Source organism: Microcaecilia unicolor, chromosome 2 (genome assembly GCF_901765095.1).
Source record: "Microcaecilia unicolor chromosome 2, aMicUni1.1, whole genome shotgun sequence".
Taxonomy (NCBI): domain Eukaryota; kingdom Metazoa; phylum Chordata; class Amphibia; order Gymnophiona; family Siphonopidae; genus Microcaecilia; species Microcaecilia unicolor.
Window position 1 is genome coordinate 390,116,520 of NC_044032.1, and position 19,133 is coordinate 390,135,652.

The following is a 19,133-nucleotide window of genomic DNA, read 5'->3' on the forward strand; positions in this document are numbered from 1 at the left end:
TCCAGTGTACCAGGTCGGGGTGATTTTGCAGACTACACCTAATTTAACTGTAACAGTTTTTCCTGAGTATATCCAGCGTTTGCAATATTTACATTATTTATAGTCTATAGCCCTTTTATATGCTCTGCTCCTGGTGACAGGGGGTGTGTGACTGCTATGGGGTAGAGCCATGGATAGTCAACACCATCCTTAAAGTTGGCCCTGTATGAGTACCAGCACCTCTTTTTCTTTAAAAAAATTAAAAAAAACCCCAAAAATACTCCCAACAAACAAGGACTGAGCGAGAATGATCCTGAGCACACCTCACCTCTGTCCAACAGCTTCCTCCTTTCCCCTATCCCTGATCCAGCAGTTTCCATACCACCTACCCCCCCCCACCACCACCACCACCAGCCTCAGAGCTTCCCATTGCGGTAAAAGCAGCATAAAAGTGCACAACCACTGATAGAGACTTCCTATTTATGAGGGGCAGAATTGGCAGATCTAGCAGCGGCACAGCCTAGACACAAGCTCTATGCCTTTATGCTGCCTCTTTTTCCCAGGTAGTGGCTTGGCTAGCAGGGGTATAAGAAAACCACAGTGGGGGGGGGGGAATGGGGGAGAGGCCAATCCACAAAAGTTTGTCAGGACCCCATAGCTATTTAGTGGACTTCTCCAGCAAGGGCCACTTTGTAACTAATATTCTTCTTGTGTGCGTGCTAAGTGGAAGGATGCACTTCAGTTTGAGGAATTTACCCAGGTAACTAATTACCTGGCCAAATTGTAAAGTCTTTTTGACAAACATCTTTCCAGATTATAAATCTTTGACACAACCTCTTTGGGGGTGGTCCATCCATGCATTTCTCTGATTTGTACCAAAGGAAAGGATGTCAGTGACTTGCTCAGGTTGCCTGGTTCTTAGCCCACTACTCTAATCATTAGGCTATGGACCCCACAATCATTCATTGCCTGCCGTCACTGCCAAACCCAGAACTAGGTCCTACAATTTGCCCTATGTTAACTTCAAGAGAGGTGAATTATTAGAGGAAAGCCTTGAAAACAGATCCTTGGTGGTGGTGATGGTTATACCCAAAAATTCTATGCCAGGTGGGCTTCAGCATTGAATTTTCAGGTTTCTGGAGCCAGATAAACCATAAGTGTGATATGCAGTACTTAACCAGCTATGGGGCACCGCATAAAGATAGAACTGATTTAATCAATGGCCAGTCAGCCCCGAACAAGCAATTTAAACATCCAGGAGCTGTTCCTGGCCAGTTACATCACTTTGAATATTGACCCGATAGTAAATAAAGATCTATGGCAGGGGTCCATAAATGTATGTTTGCCTAAGGCCCAATATAGTGTTAATCTGTCCATAGCTTTGGGCCAGTGGCATCCAATACTTAAACTGTAAAATGTATCCTTTCAAAATTTGTTGTCAGCGACATCCATTAGATGTTTCATAAATTAATCAAACTGGGATCAAGTTTTAGTCCTTTCAAACCAACAGAAGGCTTGGGTATTGTGCTACTCGAGCCATCCCCTTCCCTCTCTCCAAGTTCACACACAGAAACCACATACAACACACACGCACAGAAGAGTTGGAAAGAATTTCATGAGCCATGCTCCGCATACATCCCCTACATGTATACTGCCTGATGAAATAAATACGTACATCAATAGAATGATCCGATGTAGTTCGGCAAGCTTAATTCAACTCATTCAATGCTTTATTATTCCACTTAAACATTGGAATATAGTTCCACTAGCACATTCAGCACACTTTTTCTCATGTTTTCCTTCACACAGTGCTTCTTGGTAAACAAGTCTGTCATTTGAATGGCAGTTGGTAGTTCAGTTGAATTAGCTGGTACAGACTTTTGATGCAATCAGCATTAGTATACACTGACTGAAGCTAGTTGCATCACTCATACATCTGTCTGTTTCCCTTTTAGAAGGAGACCCTCAAGAGTGGCTTTTCTGAGAAGCAGTGATGTGGAAAAAGATACTAAGGGGAGAAACTGATCCTACTGGGGTTTTCCCTTTTGTGCCAATAGTTTCCTTCTAGAGTCTGCACTAGGAACACCTGGAAAATACTACAGAACACTTAACCACAGGTGATTTGACCATGTCTGACCACAACTATTTAAAAACTAAATGCATCGCTGCCCTGAGCCATGAACTTTTTCACACTTTTCTGCCGTCTTAATCTTGCTATTGAACGAGTCTTAATGCCATATCAAAATTAGCCCTCTGCAGTCGTATCCTACACAATGCATGAATGACGCTTAATTAGCTTATTTTGAAAAATAAAATATATATCAAATGAGCCCTATGTACACATATTGCTCATCATATAAATAGGTACAAATATATATTTCATAAAACATTAAATTTTACTATAAAAATTATTTACATGCAGTTTTATCCGCATGTGTGAAACATTAAATTGTCCACTTAATGCAGATTAAAAACAAAAATGAGAAACAAGAACTTTCCAAAAAATGTTTTGACTTCTGTGTTATTTTTTCCTCATGAAGAAACTGCCTTGCCTCTCATATAAATACTAAAAATTTTAGTTAGAGTGAAATTGTCCGTGTTTATGCTGTAGATCTTCCAGTGAAAGGCAGTGTCCCGGGTTACACATTCACGGTGCTAACTTCCTTGTATTCCTTTCTGGGCTGCTTGCATCTTTTGGCGTTGTACCTGGAAACATTCCATATAAAAGAAGGACGTCAGTAAAAGACGAAAGCATTTATCACACAAAAGCCCTATATATGCTCAGTTCCACGCCAAAGCTTCATAGAACCAGTGCTGGGATTAGGTAGCAGAATGTGAATATCCCAAGTGAAGCAGCCCATTACTATCCAGTTTCTTATTAAAATCAGACCCCAAAATCTACTGTCCTCTGTTCAGTAGTTGTGTGAAATGAGTCTGCAATTTTAATCCATGCCTACATCAAAAATGTTAATTCTATATACTAGGATGTCAAGCACAATCCCCCAGTAGACAAGTTAGGGATAGAACAGCCTTTTTAACTTGTGTGTGTGTGTGTGTGTGTGTGTGTATATATATATATATATATATATATATATATATATATAGTGGGCTGAGGAGAACCAGGCAACCTTGAGATCAGAACACACAATGTGATTACCATTAGACTTAGTGGCAAGAGTTCACTATGCCAATACTAGATCTACAACTTTTCCCATTGCAGGTGTTCACTTCCTGGACACATCCGTTTATGCAATAATGTGGTGCAATTTAAAAAGCTATTGAAGACAGTTATTTGCTACAGCATTTCACTAAGAGCAATTTGTTATAACGTTCTGATGTAGAGAGCACCACTGTTCTGATTTGTAATGATTTCTGTTCTTAATTTTTCTGTTTTTTTTTATTTTTTATTATGAATGGCTTTTTGGAAACCACCTAGGTTATAGGCAGTGTACACATTTTAAAAATAAGTAAAATCAATAAATAAAAAAAAAACAAGAATCAGTGCTTCAAAGAAAGTAATCAGTACAAGATACGATGAACATCAGTTTGTTACTTGCTAAAACATGTCAGTTATGTACAAGACATTCCTTCTGTGAATTTATAGTCTTGGTGTGAATGGCTTTCTGGAAACCACCTAGGTTGTAGGCAGTGCATACATTTTTAAAATAAATCAATCAATAAATGTAAAAAAAAACCACACAAGAATCAATGCTTGCAAAAGAAAGTAATCAGTATAAGAATAGAAGAGCATCAGTTTGTTACTTGCTAAAACATTTCAGTTATATACAAGACATTCCTTCTGTGAATTTATAGTCTGGGTGTTACAATATCAGAACCACCCATGGTATTTCCTTACTATATTACTGTGTTTTCAGTACTCACAGCAAAGCTATTTGCACGGAAGACAACTTTTTGAAATGACTGGCAATGTTAAACTCTTAACCTGATCTTGAACCTGATCTTGAAACTATGCAGGAGTTTTCTCCGATACTGAAGGCACTCAAGTACATACTGGCAATGATGTAGTCACAGGTGGGCATAGGCCCACTCACTTTGAACTCGGGTCCACCCAGCAGCAGCACAGCTGTGATGTGGCTCACTGCCAGAGAATACTCCTGGCACCTCTCCCTCCCCTCGGCAATCAGGGGTCTCTTCACTCCCCCAACCCCATGGTACCTTTTAAATCCTTAAGTTCTTTGCTGATAGTCAGCAGCAACTTATACCTGCATCAGAGGGAAGGCTCAGGGATGGTACGAACAGCAGGTATGAATTGTTGCTTGCTGATAGGGAAGAACTGAAGGACTTAAAAAGTACTGGATGGTTGGGGGACCGGAGTTTAAAAGACTCGTACTTGCCTGTGCCTGGGGGGGGGGGGGGGGGGAGAGGAGGAAGAGATGCTGGACCAGGAGAGGGGTTCTTGTGCCCACCCACTTTAGGCTCGAGCCGGCCCAAAACTGGGTGTCTGGCTGGCACTTATATTAGCTTGTACTATGTGGTGTATTTGGATTCATGACTTCAAGAGAACTAAAAGCCATTTATCCATTTTATTAGTGGTTACTCTTTATGTGAACAAATAGATTCAGTGATATGCCCTTGATCTCTAGTTGATTTTTTTTTTCCGGTAGGGAGGGGGAAGAGAGGCTGGCTTCTTTTCCTTCATGCCTGGGTTACCAGCACAACAAGACCCCTAACAAGACCGCCCCTATTTATTGATATTTGACAGTAGAGGGGGAAACAAAAGGCTGAGCTACCATGGCTCCCCAAGACTCTTCCTCAATTACGCCCCACCCTCCTCCTCCCTAACTCAGCAGTTACAGTCCTTTGTTTCTTCAGGACCTGGTATTGCAAGTGCGACTGTTGTGCACTCTTTTCTCATGGAATAAATGATTGCCTGTGAATATGCTGCAGATATTCTTCTGTTCAAATTTTCTACATTTACGCCAATTCTAAAAAGAGCAGTAGAAATTGGGCGGGCCGGGGTCCTTTATGCACATAACTAAGGGGCCCTTTTACTAGCTGTGATAAAAAAAAAAGGGCCCTGCGCTGAGGCCCTTTTTACCACAGTGGGTAAAAAGGCCGGGAAAAAAGAAAAAGACATGGTCATTCGGTAAGATTACTCTACTGTGTGGCTATGTGGGGGGAGGGGAGCACTTATCCCCACCCAATGAGGTGGCGGTAAGGGCTCCCGCGCTAACCCAGAAGTAACTGGGTAGCATGCGGTACTGCCCAATTACCGCCAGGTAACTCCCTTGCAGAAATATTTTTAAAATATTTACACTAGTGCCAGAAATGCTGCGCACTGGAGGTGGAACTATTACTGGTGCCCGCTTGGAGCTGGGGGTAACTCCAGATTGGCGCATGGGAAGCCCACGGTGGGCTTGCCACCGTTAGTAAAAGGGCCCCTGAATTATCTAATTGGTGTTAAATTGGCATTTGGTATCAAAAAAGCATTAATTGGCCCTAATTTGTAGTTATGCATGTAAATGACTTATGCCCCATTCTACAAATTTTGCACCTAATTTCTATGGTGCGCAACTCCAAGAGGGTGTGGACATGGAAGGGGCACAGGCGGCAGGGGCCTAGCCAGACTTTGGTGGGAGAGGCGTCCAGAGCCCGAGGTGAGAGGGCACATTTTAGCCCCCCCCCCCCCCGGTGCCACCGACCCTCCCCAGCCATTTTAACCCCCCACCACACCATTTTTGACCTCCCCGCCGCCACCACCACCTTTGACCCCCCCCCAGCGCCAAACCTTTCGACCCCATCTTCCCGCCACCACTGCTATCCCTCCCCCACCACCAGGAATTTTTTTATTGGCGGGGGTCCACAACCCCCACCAGCCGAAGTCCTCTTCTCCGGTGCGGCCGCGTTGCTAATCTGCAAGGGCAGGCTTCTGTTTCTGTGAGTCTGACGTCCTGCACGTCAGACTCACAGAAACAGAAGCCTGCCCTTGCAGATCAGCAACGCGGCTGCGCCGAAGAGGACTTCGGCTGGCGGGGGTTGGGGACCCCCCCAGCAAAGGTACCCGGCGGTGGCGGGGGAGGGTTGGCGGCAGGGGGGTTGAAGGGGTTGGCGGCGGTGGGAGGGGCCAGGGCCAAAACTACGGGGGCCCATGCCCCTGTGGCCCCACATAGCTACGCCCCTGACGGGCAGGTCAGGACATGCCAAGCAATTTGGTGCCAACTTATGTATTACTGTTATTTATGCACCTAAGTGCCAGTATTTGGGAGCGAGCATTTACACCAGCCATTGACATGGTATAAGTGCATGTGCTTTGACTTTGGTGCCAAACACGCACTTATGCTAGTATTCTGTACTGGCAACTATGCACAATATTGTCATTATCAGGCTTATTTTCAAAAGTGATCGCCGGCGATCTTCCGACATAAATCGGGAGATGGCCGGCGATCTCTCAAAAGCGGCGAAATCCGTATAATCGAAAGTGGCTTTTTTGACACCATCGCCACACCGGTGCAAGTTCAAGGGGGCGTGTCGACGGCGTAGCGAAGGCGGGGCATGGGCGGGCATGGGCGTGGCTACCAGATGGCTGGCTTTCGCGAATGGAAAAAAAGCGGCATTAATCAGTATTTCGCCGGGTTTACTTGGTCCTTTTATTTTCACGACCAAGCCTCAAAAAGGTGCCCCAACTGACCAGATGACCACCGGAGGGAATGGGGGATGACCTCCCCGTACTCCCCCAGTGGTCACCAACTCCCTCCCACACTACAAAAATAAAAATAAAAAACCTTTTTTTACCAGCCTGTATGCCAGCCTCAAATGTCATACCCAGCTCCCTGACAGCAGTATGCAAGTCCCTGGAGCAGTTTTTAATGGGTGCAGTGCACTTCAGGCAGGCAGACCCAGGCTCATCCCCCCCCCCCCCCCACCTGTTACACTTGTGGTGCTAAGTGTTGAGCCCTCCAAATCCCCCCCCCCAAAACTCACTGTACCCACATGTAGGTGCCCCCCCTCACCCATAAGGACTATGGTAGTGGTGTAGAGTTGTGGGGAGTGGGTTTTGGGGGTGATTTGGGGGGCTCAGCACCCAAGGTAAGGGAGCTATGCACCTGGAAGGTATTTGTATATTTTTAAAAAATTTTTAGAAGTTGCGCCTAGGGTGCCCGGTTGGTGTCCTGGTATGTCATGGGGACCAGTGCACTACAAATGCTGGCTCCTCCCACGACCAAATGCCTTGGATTTTGCCGGGTTTGAGATCGCCGACATTTTTTTCCATTATCGCTGAAAAACAAAACCGGCCATCTCAAACCCGGTGAACTCTGGCATTTGGCCGGCCATCTTTTTCGATAATATGGTTCTGGCCAGCTGTTGCGCCGCCACCAAAATAGATCGCCGGTGACGTTCGATTATGCCCTTCCACATAATTGACACTCAGTGCCCTTGAGCCTAAAAACACTTTTCTTCTACATCAGTCCACACACATCTGGAAATGCCATGCAGTAAGTAAAAACCAGTAACATGAGTCCTGCATTCACAGAAAAGTAAGCAAGGGAGACCTAAATACACATTCTATATATAGTGCACAAAATTGTGCATGCAAATTTGGGCACAATTTAATTGAGTAACAAACCAATTAGTGCTGATAATTCAGCACTAACGATCAATTATCGGTAATAATTAGAATTTACGTGGCATCTTGATAGGCACCATTATATAAAGATACGCTCAAATTTCTGTGCATGGATCTGAAAAGGCTCATGGTGATGAGTGGCATGGGTGTTCCACGAATTTGCACGCAGTGTGTTACACAATACGGCCGATCCACGCCTAATTTATGTGCAAGGATTTATACCCGGTTTCAGTTGGTGTAAATCTTTGCACCTCAAGGTTAGGTGTGGGTCCTGGCTCTAGCCACTATTCTATAAATGGTGCCCAACTCAGCGAGTGGCGCGTAGTGCTTTTGTTTTTTAAGGCGCCATATATAGAATTTGGGCCATTTTGACTAACATATCATACACATTTGTGAAACTCATGCTACGTTACATATGACAAAATGCTATGAAGAGTCTCTTAAAGACTATTTGCTAAACAGAATAAAGAAAAATGGCAGTCTGGTATTCCTTCATCTTGAGCAGTCATTGCAAACGCTGCTTCAGACTTCTACAGCTAAGCTAGGCACTCTCCCTCTGCACTCCACCACAGAGACAGATCTAACACAGTAGGAAAGTAACATTTACCTTTTATATGCAAAGTATGAGAGACACACAATGATGAGGAGGATGAGAAATGAGACTACGAGGACCACTATGAGTACCACATGCTCCCTGCTCATGGGCTGAATTACAAGATCTGAATGCACACAGCGAGCACCAGTGTAGCCCTTATCACACCTAGAAATGGTAGAAAGAAAAGTTAGGTTATGTTAAAATATATATACTGTCTTCCTAAAAGAGACAACCCAGAATACAATACAAACACATCAGGATAGCAAAATACTTTTTTGATAGTCAGAGGTCTTATGAAGGTAGGAGCAACTCATGTCCGGATACAGGCCTCTTACAGGGTCTAGCAACTGATTTCAGCTGCAATATCTGGACAAAGCTCCTGGAAATCTACACTGGCCATTTTGACACTATTCCCTGGATTCTATATAGTGCCCCTAAAGATCTGCGCCAAAATTCAGGCATATTCTATAACAGCACGCGTAACTTAATTGGCTTAACAAGATAATCAGCATTGATAACAGCAATTAACAAGCAATAAAGCACTAACTGGTAATTAGAATTTACGTGCACAACTCACTAAGCGTATTCTGTATGGAACTGCGCCAAAATTCTAACGTGCACAGTTCAAAAGGGGCATGGCTATGGGTGGGGAAATGGGCATTCCAAAATTTACGTGCATAGTTTACACCACTTTTCTGCTGGTGTAAATGGAGAGGCGTGTAGTTTTAGGCGCTGGGATATCAACTAAGCATATTCTATATACCGCGCCTAAATTTAGGTGTCGCTTATACAATACTCTTAGGCAGAAATGTTTGCTGCACAGATTTTTTTAGGCGCCTTATATAGAATCTGGCCCTATGCGGGTAGAGATGGGACAATCTGGGGAAGAGCCAAAGTGGAGCCGGATGCTATCCGGGTACCCAGAAAATTGTCCGGATAAGTTATGACAGTGAAATAGCAAACTAACTGTGCTGATGTATGCAGATAGTTATACAGGTAACTGGTGTTGAATGTTGGCAGTAAGTGGATAACTCCAGCAACCACTTTATACCCAGCTAGTCAGTGCTGAATCCGTGTATGACCCAGCTCTGAATATCCAAATATAACTTTAAACACTACAGTTAATGTTTGAAGTCAAAACTGACCATGGTGTTTAAATATCAGGTATAATCCACTCACACACGGGGAAACCAATAACTTTCCTCGGAGTACTTATCCTGTATATCGTATTCACAACGTACCTCTTTAATTTGTCAAAAGATATTTTATTTACAGCTTCCCACATACGTTCCAATCCTAGGAACTCACTCATACAACCCTTTCACATCACCATTCAGCCCTACTACATTATACATAGAAGTATAGCTCTAAACAATAGATTAAATCACCCAATTACTCTCAGCATTTTCCTTTTAGAAAAGAGGAAACAATTATGTATCACCCCGAAGTATATTCTTTATATCAGCGTTCACTGGTAATGCCCCTTAACAGGGACCAATGTCCATAAGTCCTTTTTCACAGAAAAATGTCCAGAGCCTCTTTATTTCATCACTTGGGAACCCTTAATTCTCCATCTCCTTCAATTAATGTAATAAAAGGAAAATGCTGAGAGTAATTGGGTGATCTAATCTATTGTTTAGAGCTATACTTCTATGTAATATGTAGTAGGGCTGAATGGTGATGTGAAAGGGTTGTATGAGTGAGTTCCTAGGATTATGTAGTATGGAGGGGCATAATCGAACGTCACCAGCCAAATAGATCGCCGGCGATCTATGTTGGCGGCAGGGGCGTATCTGGAATCCGGCGGTGGGGGGGCCAGAGCCACAGAGAGGGGGCACATTTTTGCCTCCCTCCCCCGCTGCTTACCTTTGCTGGCGGGGGGCCCCAACCCCCGCCAGCCGAGGTCCGACCTGAAGTCTTCATATTTCGTCTTCCTCCGACTCCTCCATGGCCATGCTGTAAGTAACGCTGCTGATTCGTTGAATCCAGTTCGGAGTCTGACGTGCGTACAACGTGCTGCGACGTCAGACTCCGAACTGGATTCAACGAATCAGCAGCGTTACTTACAGCATGGCCACGGAGGAGTCGGAGGAATACGAAATATGAAGACTTCGGGTTGGACCTCGGCTGGCGGGGGTTGGGGCCCCCCACCAACAAAAGTAAGAAGCGGGGGAGGGTTGACGGCAGGGAGGGGGGCCAGGGCAAAATCTGTGGGGGCCCAGGCCCCTGTGGCCTCACGCAGATACGCCCCTGGTTGACGGCGGCGGCGCTAAAGCTGGCTGGAACCGTATTATCGAAAAAGATGGCCGGCCATCTTTTTTTTCCGATAATACGGTTTAGCCCGGCCAAATGCCTTGGAGTTCGCCGGGTTTGTTTTTCAGCGATAATGGAAAGTTATGTCGGCCATCTCAAACCCCGGCCAAATTCAAGGCATTTGGCCATGGGAGGAGCCAGCATTTTTAGTGCACTGGCCCCCCTGACATGCCAGGACACCAACCAGCCACCCTAGGGGTCACTGCAGTGGACTTCAGAAAAGCTCCCATGTGCATAGCTCCCTTACTTTGGGAGCTAAGCCCCCCCAACCCCCCCCCCCCCCAAACCCACTACCCACAAATGTACTGCACCCACTAAACTTGCTCCAGGGACATGCATACAGCCTCTAGGACTTATTGCTGCTGTATAACTTTGGCACACCAGTTCACACCTGAAGACTAATCTCTCTGAAAAAGTCCTTTCTTGAAATAAGCACGTTTACTCAGTTAACTGCAGATCAGAGGTTGTGCCCCACTGGCAAAGAGTCCCCTGGTACTAAGATTAGCAGTAGGTCAGAGCTGGCACAATGGTGTACAATGCCCTCTTTCAGCACCATTGAAGGTAAGAACTACCTTCTCTAACGTGGGTAACACAGGAAAGGGAACTAAAACTGGCTTACAAAAATGGCCACTACCGCATGGACTACAACAGGAAACATAACAGGGCACACTCTGACCCAGTTAGCAGGGGGGAAAAGCACCATGGGAGTAGAGCCCAGTACCCTACACCCACCACAATGCATTGCTAATGTGACTCTGCAGGGCACCTAACAGAAAAGGTGTCACACTCACCGGAGAGCCACATCGCAACCAGGAAAAGGCTGTTAGAGGATACAACACATTCTGCTGTCATGGAGGTGGGTACGGCATTTGAGGCTGGCATACAGGCTGGCAAAAAAGCTTTTTAGTTTTATTTTTTTAGTATGGAAGGGGGTTGGTGACCACTGGGGGAGTATGGGGAGGTCATCCCCCATTCCCTCCAGTGGTCATCTGGTCAGTTGGGGCACCTTTTTGAGGCTTGGTCGTGAAAATAAAAGGACCAAGTAAACCCGGCGAAATACTGCTTAACGCCGCTTTTTTTTTTTACATTATCGACGAAAGCCGGCCATCTGGTAGCCACGCCCATGCCCGCCCATGTCCCGCCTTCGCTAATCTACCGACACGCCCCCTTGAACTTTCGCCGGTGAAGCGACGGGAAAGCGGCGATGCTGTCTAAAATGCCACTTTCGATTATACCGATTTCGCCGCTTTTAAGAAATCGCCAGCCATCTCCCGATTTGTGTTGGAAGATAGCCGGCGAGCACTTTCGATTATAAGCTGGATGGTATAAACTATCTTTGTGATAGGCATGTATGTGGGAAGCTATAAATAAAATATCTTTTGACAAATTAAAGGGGTACGTTGTGAATACGATTTAAATATCAGGGACACAAAATATCGATAAATTCCACAGCCTGAAAACGTCCTGGTTAGGTGTATACCATTGCTAGTCTAACCATTTGCAGATCATATGATTCAAACCTGGAAGGAAAAAGGCCTCAAAGAGCTCCTAAATAATCAAGATCTACCAGAGATAACCGGATCAAACTGATCTTCTCTTCATCATCGGCCAGAAAAAACCTTCCGATTGTGCTAATCTTCTTACTATTCAAATATACTTTGTTTATCACTTATATATATTTATTCTCGCTTACTGCAATGATACTTGTCTGCATATTTATCAGAGGGACTGCAAAAATACACCTCCCACCAGAAAGGTAGTATTGTACAGACACTTATCTTTTAATGTCAGTACTTTCTAATGTTGGCACTGGGAAATCATACGCTGTGCCATGCTATCTTCACCCCCTTGCCCCAAGCCGACGGTAGCCAGCGTTTCGCGCTGCTGCTTCAGGGTCTTAGTGACAGGGCTAATTCTGTGGGCAGAAGATTAGCACAATCGGAAGGTTTTTTTCTGGCCGATGATGAAGAGAAGATCAGTTTGATCTGGTTATCTCTGGTAGATCTTGATTATCTAGGAGCTCTTTGAGGCCTTTTTCCTTCCAGGTTTGAATCATATGATCTGCATATGGTTAGACTAGCAATGGTATACACCTAACCAGGACGTTTTCAGGCTGTGGAATTTATCGAAATTTTGTATTCTAGCGAGTGTATATTTCCACACCCGACTTGATTTGTTTTAGTAAGTATCAGGGACTACATCTCTTCTGGAAAGCTAAAGTGGAAGTTATCACTGTGAGCTACTGTTAAGACGTGTTATTGTACTGTTAACCTCAGTTATTAGTAACTAGGTTTCATTGAATAAAATGGGACCTGTACTAAAATAGTAGGAGTTAGTGGTAAAACACCACATCTTAACCAGGGGCGTAGCCAGACAACAGATTTTGGGTGGGCCTAGGCAAGAATTGGGTGGGCACCAAGTGTTCTCTCCCCCCTCCCCCCCCCAAAAAAAACAATTATCTCAGCTGGTGGGAAAACGCTTCTTTCCACCTTGGCAGCAGGCATGCACTGAAAACTGAGCATGCGCAGGTGCCAGTGTCATGGAGAGTAGCGTTTTCATTACCATCAGGGGGAAATCTTCAGCTGGCAGAGCTTGGGATTCCCACCAGTTACCACTAAACATGTGCTATTGTTGGGTGGGCCTGAGCCATAAATGGGTGGGCCCACCTGTGGCTACGCCACTGATCTTAACCTTAGCCCATGTTGAGAACTATGCTCCTAACTTAAGGTGCTGAACACTATTCATTGAGGGGTCCTCGCATGGCCATGCGGTGGGGAGCACTTACCACCACCCACTGAAGTGGCGGTAGGGGTTCCTGCGGTAACTGGGCAGCGCACAGCGATGCCCGATTACCACCACAATAGAAACATTTTTTTTTAAAAATCTGGCCTACATATGGCATTCACATGACATTGAGGGGCATAATCGAAAGGGGCGCCAAAGTTTTCCTGAGGTCGTCCTCGCAGGATGTCCCGGCGAAGGGACGGGGAAACCCGTATTATCGAAACAAAATGGGCATCCATCTTTCTTTTCAATAATACGGTCAGGGATGCCCAAATCACGAAATTTAGGTCGACCTTAGAGATGATCATCCCCGATTTTCGCCGATAACGGAAATCGAGGACGCCCATCTCAGAAATGGCCAAATCCAAGCCATTTGGTCGTGGGAGGAGCCAGCATTCATAGTGCACTGGTCCCCCTGACATTCCAAGACACCAACCAGGCACCCTAGGGGGCACTGCAGTGAACTTCATAAATTGCTCCCAGGTGCATAGCTCCCTTACCTTGTGTACTGAGCCCCCCAAACCTCCCCCCAAACTCACTCCCCACAACTGTACACCACTATCTTAGCCCTTAGGGGTGAAGGGGGCACCTACATGTGGGTACAGTGGGTTTCTGGTGGGTTTTGAAGGGTTCACATTTACCACCACAAGTGTAACAGGTGGGGGGGATGGGCCTGGGTCCGCCTGCCTGAAGTGCACTGCACCCACTAAAACTGCATACCGCTGTCATGGAGCTGAGTATGATATTTGAGGCAGACATAGAGGCTGGAAAAAATATTTTTTAAAAATTTGAGGGTGGGAGGGGGTTAGTGACTACTGAGGGAGTAAGGGGAGGTCATCCCCGATTCCCTCCGGTGGTCATCTGGTCATTTAGGGCACATTTTTGTGGCTTGTTCGTAAGAAAAAAAAAGGACCAGGTAAAGTCGCCAAGTGTTCGTCAGGGACGCCCTTCTTTTTTCCATTATCGGTCAAGGATGCCCATGTGTTAGGCACGCCCCAGTCCCGCCTTCACTACGCCTCCGACACGCCCCCGTGAACTTTGGTCATCTCTGCGACGGAAAGCAGTTGAGGACTCACAAAATTGGCTTTCGATTATGCTGATTTGGACGACCCTGTGAGAAGGACGCCCATCTTGCGATTTGTGTCGAAAGATGGGCGCCCTTCTCTTTCGAAAATAAGCCTGATTGTATGTTAAAGTGTCTTGCCTAGCCCCCATATTTAAAAAAATTATAACTACATGGTGTGTTTAAAAGGTGAGCGACTTGTATGATAAATATATTTTTGAGCAATTTATGTTATAGTTATTCTTTAAAACTGATGTTTTTCTATTGTCATTTCTGAGGACCGAGCCCTGACACAGCTGGATGCGAAACATGCCGCATGTCAGCTAGCAGTCCTGTAATCTGAATTTGATAAGCTAAGTAGCTTTTTATTTTATTTATAAGCTGAAAAAAGTTTTTGAAAAATAATTTTGATGTATAGCATAGCATTAATATGAAGTTTAAGTAAAATTTAAAGTCATTAAGGATCAACGAGGAGGCAAGGTGAGCCCAAGAGTATACTAGCTCTTGTGAAACAAGTCACCACTGAGGTCTTTGACTTTTACATAATGAATCTGCTCAAAAATTTGTTGTTTTGGTGCTGAGCTTTTTTTTTGTGCGCTATCCCTGTTCTAGAGCACATACTAGCGAGTTAAACCATCACTGACAGAGTGATACACACTCCAGTTTTTTTTACAGTAGTGGTGGCTTCTCAACAACTTTACTGTAAAATTATAAAACAACTATAATTTTTTTTTAATTATAGGTTACTTTCACCAAGCTCATATATTTTGCCACAGGTATTCTACTGGGAAGGAATGTTTACCTGATTTTTATCTGTACAGGCATCAGTTCAAAGCAGACAGGGGCTTTTTCTCTGTTTGCTGAGTTAAAAAAAAAATAGAAAAGCCATATGCAGTGGCCATATGGAGCTGCAAATTCTGCCATTTCTTTCTCTTAATAGTATGTGGCAGAAGTGAGATGTTAAAAGGGGAGCTACCAGGAAGTGCTGACATGAGCACCTAATGTTTGGCCACTATAATGGCACAGGAAGAAGGCAAGTTGATTTGTTAAAAGGAACTTTTCCTAGTATTTGTTTCTTTTTTAAAATATTCCTTAATGAACACAGACTAATATTGTGCAATACTCATTGTACAATATTGTCTTATGTTCAGTGGTTTTTTTTCCTAGAAAAAAAATGTGATGGTAGTGAGATTCAGTGTTGCCCTTGGCAGGGTGTTGGATGGAGAGAATCAGGGTGACCACTGATCTACATGCCCATAGGAAACATCATACCCTGTATCTGGCTGCAAAGCTCAGTCTCGGTGCAATCTGCCGCTTCCCATTCTCCCTCCTGCCAGTAGGAGGCACGAGAGAGCTGCACTCTTACCTGCTGATGCTTCTCTGCCACAGTCGGGACATGGAAAAAGCACCGGGGAGGGAATCGAGAGAGAACTTCCCTCTCCCCTTCCTTTCCCATTAGAACTAGTTTCACCTGCTCCCTTGCCTCCCCTACTGGAATGTTTGTTTTTTTTTTGGGGGGGGGGTGGGGTGAGGAGGGGAGGGGGGTTACAGATTCATGAAAACTATTGGCATGACAATGTGTACAGGTTGTTATCAAATACATAATATGATCAAAAGGGAGAAAAATATATATATAAAAGTGCTGATAGCAGTTAATTCAAATTACAGAGAACAGAATGCCTAATATTAACCAATTACTGGATTCTAGAAATGTTCTGTATTCTGCCCTACAATGGCAGAAGGAAGTAACTTATTTATGCTCAAAAATAAGGCTGCAAAATGAATTATTTCTGAAAAGGTACCCTGTATGGCCCATCATAATGTATATTGGGCTTCTGCATAGCTCCTTCAAGATCCTCAATATTTCAAACACAAAACACAGTAAGTTTATTACTTAAAACAAAATACGAGCGAGAAACCTACATACTTTTTTGCATCACAGGGCAGGATTGTCAGAGGTCCAAGTAAACAGGGCTGGTGCTTCAGCTCTGCTGGTCCGTGGCCTGTAATGAACAGCCCTCTATTTCCTGCACTATCCAGCCCCTCTCCTTATAGGCAGCAGCCTTCAGAGATCAAGAAGGGAGAGCAGAGTACTGCTCTGCTCTCTAATCCAGCTCTTCCTCTGCTGTAATTTCCTCAGGACAGGTGCAGAGGGGTAAAAAAAAATAAAAAAATAAAACAAACGCAAAAATGTGCACGTACTAAGTCAAGTACAAGCTTTTCTCCTATTGATTTACTCAATTAAAAAAAAAATCTTTTTGTCATGACATGGAATATTTTCGTAGCCCTGAAGTTTGTAGAAATAGCAGATACTGGCACAATCAAAATCTGCAAAACGATGCACCTAGGATATTTTTACAGTTATAGAAAGACACTGCAGTATGCCAAAGGTATTTTCTTACTGGCAGTAGTGAATATCCGCTTCCTCCAGATACTTGCATTCTCCGTGAAAACAGTAACTTTGCATTTCTGGTCGGCATTTTACTTGAACTGGAGCCACACGGGAACTGGGCTGTGAGTGGGCTACAACAATAATGCAGTATGATTAATTTTCCATTTCCCCTTTTCTTTGTTGTACTGCTTTACAATAAACACCACTGCATTGTCAATACTTGTTAAGAACTAGAGCTGTACCGAACAGTACATTTTACTATTCAGCCAAATACGAATAATCAGTGCCGTGGCGAGGGCGGCTGACACCCGGGGTGGGTCGCCACTGCGCACACACACACACACACATACACCCCCGGCGCGCATTCTTACCACTGGCATAGGAAAGGGGACGGGTGGGAGGGCCGCTCCACCCCGAGTGCACGTCGCTGAGAGCTGTGTCGGCTCCGCTGGGTCCCTGCTCTCTGTGCCCCAGAACAGGAAGTAACCTGTTCCGGGGCAGAGAGAGCAGGGAACCAGCGGAGCAGACACCCCCCTCCAGCGGCGTGCACCCGAGGCAGACCGCCCCACCGCTCCCCCTTCCTACGCCACTGCGAATAATGATAAATATTTGGCCGAATATGAATACGAACAGTGGGCATTGAGCTCCAACATAACAAATAATAAAAGAAGCAGTGTGAAATCAGAGATCAAGGGTTTATTTCAGTAGGCTTTAGCACAGCATTGCCCTGGATTATTCATATTCAAATTGCTATTCAAATCACTATTTGGTCGAATGCAAATAGTGTATTTGGGGCACTATTTGGGGCCAAATCGAATTGAATATGAATATTCAGTACAGCTGTAATAAGAACATAAGATAAGCCATGCTGAGTCACACCAAGTTCCATCAAGTCCAGCATCCTAACTTTAATAAGGTTGCCAACTGGATCCAGATTTGCCCAACAGGTTTGATCCAGTCGGCAACCCTAGTCTCTGCCACTGCCCAGACTGGGAAAAGTACCAGACAGATCCAAAAACTAGACTAACATTTCTCTAAAGCTCATTTCTAGAAGCAATGGCTTTCTCAAGTCTGCTTGGCTAATATTTTTATGGACTTTTCCTCCAGGAACTTCTCCAAACCTCTTACCGGTAACCAGCATTAATAACCAGTTTATTTTGGCTGGTTCAAACTTAACTCCATTGCCCCATGTAAGCCGCACTGAGCCTGCCATGAGTGGGAAAGCGCGGGGTACCAATGTAACAAAAAACAACAACAACAAAAAAAAAAAAAAACAGCCAAGCCAATATTCAAAGCTGGCTGGTAAAGTCTGAACCAGCCAAAGACAGGTCTGGTATTCACACGGCCAAATATGGCCACCAAACTTGTGCTGAAAATCAGTTGATAGCAGGTTATATCGCAATATAACCCATTAGCTGCTAACTACAAATTTCCAGCGGATCATAGCCATGTCCCATTGAAAATTTGTGGATAGCTCGTTATGGGGCATTTAACCAGTTAGGTGCCAATTTTGGGGATCCTTTTACTAAGTTGCGCTGAAAAATGGCCTGCGGTAGTGTAAATGCATGTTTTGGGCGCACGCAGCGTCATTTTTCAGCACACCTGTACAAAAGGCCTTTTTTTATTTTTGCTGAAAATGGACATGTGGCAAAATGAAAATTTACACATGTCCATTTGGGGTCTGAGACCTTACCGCCAGCCATTGATCTAGCAGTAAAGTCTCACGTGGTAACCGGGCAATAATGACCTACGTGCGTCAAATGTCACTTGGCACGTGTAGCTGACGTGCACCAGAAAATAAATAATATTTTTCAGTCGCACGTAGTGGACGCGCACCAAAAATGAAATTACCACAAGGGCCATGCGGTAGCCGGGTGGTAACACAGAATTGGCGCGTGTAGGTGCTTACACGGCTTAGTAAAAGGGCTGCTTGGCCGGTTAAATGCTTTTGAATATCGAGAGGGGGGGGGGGGACTTTGTCCAATTACTATTACTTTAATTGTTTGTTTTTTTTTAATCTTTTTTAGTGTTTCAGTAGAAAATTGTTCCTCCATGATGTGGACCTGATGCTACTAAATTGTGATTTTGTGTTATTAATTTTCCTATAGCATTTTCTATTTAACTGTTCCACCCCAGTCATGATTTTATAAATCTGTATCATATCACCCTTGATTGCCTTTCCTTCAAGCTGAAGATCCCTAACCTGTTTAGCCTCTCTTTATAAGGGAGATGCTCTATTTATCATTTTTGTCTTCTTCTCTGACGGTGTCACTTCCAATACTGTGTCTATAAGGTCTTAGTCCTAGAGCTTACAAAACCCTTCATCTACATGAATGTACATCCACAACAACGAAACCCAACACCTCAGCAGCAGCATTTCAAACTAAAGGCCCTGTTTACTAAGCCATGTTATGGGCATGTT

The 19,133-nt window shown here is 44.5% G+C and overlaps 1 protein-coding gene across 1 annotated transcript in view; it reads right to left on the reverse strand.

Moving 5' to 3' along the window:
* Nucleotides 1-1,685: 1,685 nt before the first annotated feature.
* The window catches only part of EREG (epiregulin), a 51,831-nt gene continuing 34,383 nt past the window's right edge, over nucleotides 1,686-19,133 (reverse strand). The window contains exons 3-5 of the mRNA XM_030192487.1: nucleotides 16,722-16,842; nucleotides 8,172-8,324; nucleotides 1,686-2,685 (exon numbers count right to left, since the gene is read on the reverse strand). Of these exons, the coding sequence (XP_030048347.1) occupies nucleotides 2,619-2,685; nucleotides 8,172-8,324; nucleotides 16,722-16,842 (341 nt within the window). The 3' untranslated portion in view covers nucleotides 1,686-2,618. The remainder of the gene's footprint in view (nucleotides 2,686-8,171; nucleotides 8,325-16,721; nucleotides 16,843-19,133) is intronic.